The sequence below is a fragment of the Cynara cardunculus genome (assembly GCF_001531365.2).
Source record: "Cynara cardunculus var. scolymus isolate 2C chromosome LG 17, CcrdV1, whole genome shotgun sequence".
NCBI classification, from domain to species: domain Eukaryota; kingdom Viridiplantae; phylum Streptophyta; class Magnoliopsida; order Asterales; family Asteraceae; genus Cynara; species Cynara cardunculus.
This window is the reverse complement of record NC_037544.1, coordinates 2,473,345-2,477,892: the sequence shown is the minus strand read 5'-3', so window position 1 is coordinate 2,477,892 and position 4,548 is coordinate 2,473,345. Positions and strand designations below refer to the sequence as shown.

General features: G+C 36.2%; 1 protein-coding gene across 1 annotated transcript in view; it reads left to right on the top strand.

The window, feature by feature from the left end:
- Window positions 1-327: 327 nt before the first annotated feature.
- Window positions 328-4,548, top strand: part of LOC112500658 (ubiquitin-conjugating enzyme E2 36-like) — a 16,558-nt gene continuing 12,337 nt past the window's right edge. Inside the window, exons 1-6 of the mRNA XM_025104194.1 lie at window positions 328-490; window positions 648-675; window positions 1,062-1,148; window positions 2,332-2,390; window positions 3,882-3,923; window positions 3,998-4,071. Coding sequence (XP_024959962.1) covers window positions 455-490; window positions 648-675; window positions 1,062-1,148; window positions 2,332-2,390; window positions 3,882-3,923; window positions 3,998-4,071 — 326 coding nt within the window. The 5' untranslated portion in view covers window positions 328-454. The remainder of the gene's footprint in view (window positions 491-647; window positions 676-1,061; window positions 1,149-2,331; window positions 2,391-3,881; window positions 3,924-3,997; window positions 4,072-4,548) is intronic.

Below are 4,548 nucleotides of genomic sequence, written 5' to 3'. Positions count from 1 at the left end.
GATGTACTTTTAAATACCTGGGTAACCGGTTGAAGCATTAACCGGTTACCATGCTGATATGACGAGTGATATGGTAGCCGGTTAATGCTTCAGCAAATAATATTGGGCTGGATACCACATCACTCGCCACATCAGCATGGTAACCGATGAATACTTCAACCAGTTATCCGGTACTTACATGTTTAAGACTTTATAAGTAACAAAATGAAAGTTTTAAAAATACGTTACTCAAAATAAGAATTAAATTAAAATACATTATTTTTTTTTCATGTAATTTTTCCTTTTTACTTTTCTATAAACGTTTCTAACCGGCTTCTGGCAACCGGTGGTGGGCTCGCAACGAGAGGTGAAGATCCAAAATCCTTCGTGTTCTCTCTCTAACCATCCCCCTCTTTCTTTCCCAGTTCTTCTCAAAAGGCAAAAGCCCCTTTAGCGTAACTTCTACTCTTCTTCCATGGCGAACAGCAATCTACCTCGAAGAATCATCAAGGTACTATTACAAACGATTTTCTTCACCTTCTTCTTATGCCTCTTTTCGCAATTCCTCGATTTCATCTCTCATTTTTGTATTTTTATTTCCCCCCGTGATCACTGTCGTAAATTGAAAACCCTAACTATAAGGTTGTTATGTTGTTGTTTTGATTCAGGAGACGCAGCGGTTACTCAGCGAACCAGGTGAACTTGAACTCTGTTAGTTGAGTTGTTAATTGTTGTGCTGTTATTCGATATTTTTTACTCGGAAGTTCATTTGGAATCTAAATTGTGTGTTTTGGGGTTCTAGTGATTGGATGATAATTAATAGACTTACTTTAAGTTGAAGTATTGTTAATTGTAAGAGAAGACTTGTAACAGAACGACATAGGAGAGAGAGATACAGTTTATATGAGCATGATAACAGAAAGCAGTGAAGAGTGATTGGAATAACTTAAGGAGTTGGTTTACGTTGCAGAATGCTAGGGATTTACCTCTTTATGATTTGTATTAGGGTTCATTTATAAACGACCCCATTAACAACTCAAAGCAAGTGATTTCAGTTTAATGTTTATGATTTTGCTGTGTAGCTCCGGGGATAAGTGCTTCGCCATCAGAAGAGAACATGCGGTATTTTAATGTCATGATCCTTGGTCCAACACAGTCTCCTTACGAAGGTAAATTAACTTATTAAAAGCTTGTTGACTATAAATGTTGGCTTGTAGGACTGTATTTGTCGCTTCATTTGTTCAAAATGTGTATAGAAGAATGTAATATTTCTGCAAAATTATGTTGACATGCTGTTTAGGTTGTTCACCATCGTAGAGAACTCGCATCTTTTGACACGCGTACCCACCAAGCATTCTTCTAATGAATGATTGTACTGAAACAGAAGGAGATACAGGGTAACTGCTAATAAGTAAATGCATAAAAGTAATTGCAAGGAATTAAAGTGCAGCTATGTTTAGACTGCAGATGTATATATGATTCTCAAGTGCTACTCGTTATTTCATTTCAAAAGATATTTTGACTCTGTGATGTCAGACTTTGTTTTTTATCATATAGAAATCTGATACTGATTTTGCTTCTAAATTCCCACCATCAGTTTTTAAATTTCATAAACAAATATGTAGTTATAAGATGATTACAAAACATAAGATAGTACAAGCAATATAATTCTGTTAAATAGCCCATTGTATCCTTCAATGTCTTTGCATGCTTTGTTATCTCTTTCTCGTTACTTTTTCTTCAACTCTTCCAAACATAATTCCTTTCAATTATTTTTATCTTCTCCTTTTTCATACTTCCAAAGTCCTTTTCTCACAACCTGTTTACATGTTGGTGGTCTTTGCAAAAACTACCTCTTTGCTTCTTAGGGTAGAGGTAAGGTCAAACTGTAGGTAATTTTGTACATCTTACCCCCCCTGCTGTATGTGGGATTTACTGGGTTTGCTTGGTTTGGTTTTATCCTTGAAACTCAAACTGTAGGTAATTTTTTGAATTTGAGTGACTATTAAGTATCTAGTACCATAATGTAATCTTGTTAGCTTATGGAGCAAACCTAATATCAAGAGTGCATTTACAGTGAATGCCTGTAGACTGTTGTGATTAAGTTTAGCCATCTGGTGTTCAATAAACCTTCCATTATTTATTTGACATAGTTCAAGAGTTGCAAACTCACAATGGACGTGGCATTTGCGTGTATGTTTACTTGTCTTTTGTGATTTAATATCTTAATATCCATCTGTTTTTGTCCTTGAAATGGGAACTCAGTCATGATTTCCATTAGTTATTCATCACATCCCAAACACAAAAAATTCTTAATTTTTTTGCATGTTGCTCATTCTGCTTGATCTATAGGAGGAGTTTTCAAGCTGGAGTTATTTTTGCCGGAAGAATATCCAATGGCTGCCCCCAAGGTACGAAATCTATTGATACATATCCTTTAGTGCCCCTGTTGAATCATTCCTGCTACAAGGTTTACGTTGTAAACTATTGTTACTCCTTGATTAGTGGACATTACTCGTTAGCCCTTGTTCATTGTAAATGTGTGCAAAAGTTTAGAGATGATACTTCTATCAAAATTAACCAATTAGGCTTCGTTAATCTGCCGATAATCTATTCAGGGTGTGAGGAACTTCTATAGTACATATGTACACTGGTATTTTATTTGTTATCACAATACTCATAGGCTGGATGCAGTGAACTGAAGCTGAAGTGAGGCCTGGTAGACTAAAGGGAAAAAGGAAAAGTCCCAAGGCTTTTTTTTAACGAATATTTGGAGGGAAACGAGAAGAAATAGAAAGAAGAACCAGAAAAACAAGGTTGCTAAGCTTTGGAGCAGTGAGAGTTGGGTCATGGAGGATTTTGTTTTCCAAGGTATTTCAGATATTTGCGGGGGTGTGGGTGAGGCTAAGAAACAGGATTGCTAGATGGCTCATTTCAAGAATTTTATAGAAGATGTGGACCCTATCAGCATGAAGGAATTGGACATGTGTGTTAAGGGAGGAAGAATGAGATGAGACTTGTGATGTTTCTCAGCAATAAGCGATCAAGGGGATTGGAGAAAAACTGATTTGACCTGCTAATATGCTCTGTAATCTAGTGGATGGTTTGTAATGGGATGGGAAAGCTGTAAATGAGGTAAAGTTGGAAAAGGAGACCATTTTGTTGGTGACGAGCTACATCACATAGTAGCAAGTGTTAGCTGCTCATGATGCTAAAGTTGTTAAACAGTTCTATATGATGTCTGCTTGATGTGGATATTCAGTGACTAGTGTTGTTATGGTTTGGTCTTGGTGGAAGTTTTATGTTGGACCCTATAACAGGAAAGATTACTCGAGTTTTAGAAGGGAAGCTGGTTTTCCAATTGCCCTTATTGCTAATATGCTTTGCATAAGTGCTCAAGGAAGTCTTCTGTTTGTTGTTTACTGATCCCTGGATACTCCGATATTATGTTAATTCACTTTTCTTTTTGTGTTAAACGTGCATCTTAATTCATATGCAACTTATGAAGTTACCTTCTCTGTGCATGAACTGGAAAGGCTTTCTGTAAGACTGTAGCTCTACTGCCTTAGGCTGTCACTTTTCTGTTCTCACCTTTTAAATATATGTTAATAGGTGACCCGGACCCAGTACTTTTCCTTTTGGGATTCTTTTTTATGAAGTCTTCATTATAAGCCGAAAGCTGTTTGTGCTAGCCTGCTAGGTTAAAATTTGTTATGATGTTCTTTAGTTCTTCGGTTTCCTGAGGTCCTTAAAGGTGTTATAAGTTGCATGCTTCTATGCTTGGCTTGGTGCAACTTAAAGTCGATTTTTTTAATTTAAATTTCTTTTTTTGTTTTGCATAAAGGACTTAATGTCTGCATGGTTGCCTGAATTTATATCTGATAGACTGACCTTTCTGGCAGGTTCGATTTCTTACAAAAATATACCATCCTAACATCGATAAGGTCTGTCATACCCAAATCATTGTTTAAGGTTGTTTTAAATTTCTCTTTTCTTATATTGTTAGCTTTCTATGCAGCTTGGCAGGATATGTCTCGATATACTTAAAGACAAATGGAGCCCTGCTCTTCAGATCCGCACTGTACTCTTGAGGTAATTGGGTGATATCATTGAAATTGATTTAGAAGTACTGGATTGCTTAGGAATCAAATAACTGCTTCCAATTACTGCCATGTCCTCATGGCATCACTAGACAACGATGAAAGCTCTCCATTAATAACTAAGGGAATTAAAAAATTGATTTAAAATTCTTTGATTCTGTAATCTGCTATTATTCTTTAAAATTTATGCATTGCTCCCTAGGTCCCAAGGACAAAAGAGGCCACCTTAAATCCAACAAAAGTTAAGAACAAATATGATGAAGAACAGAAAATAGAGTAATAATGGCAGTAGATGAAATGGAGAAGGAATAGGGAATTTGTATTAATGGAGAAATAAGAACCAACATTCCAGGGAAAACTCCCTCTCTCGAAACAGAAAGCTGAGAGCCAAAATCAAGAAAAATCTCATAATATGCCTGACAACGTCATTCCCTATTCTATTTATTCTTCTCTCTCTCCTCTAACAGAC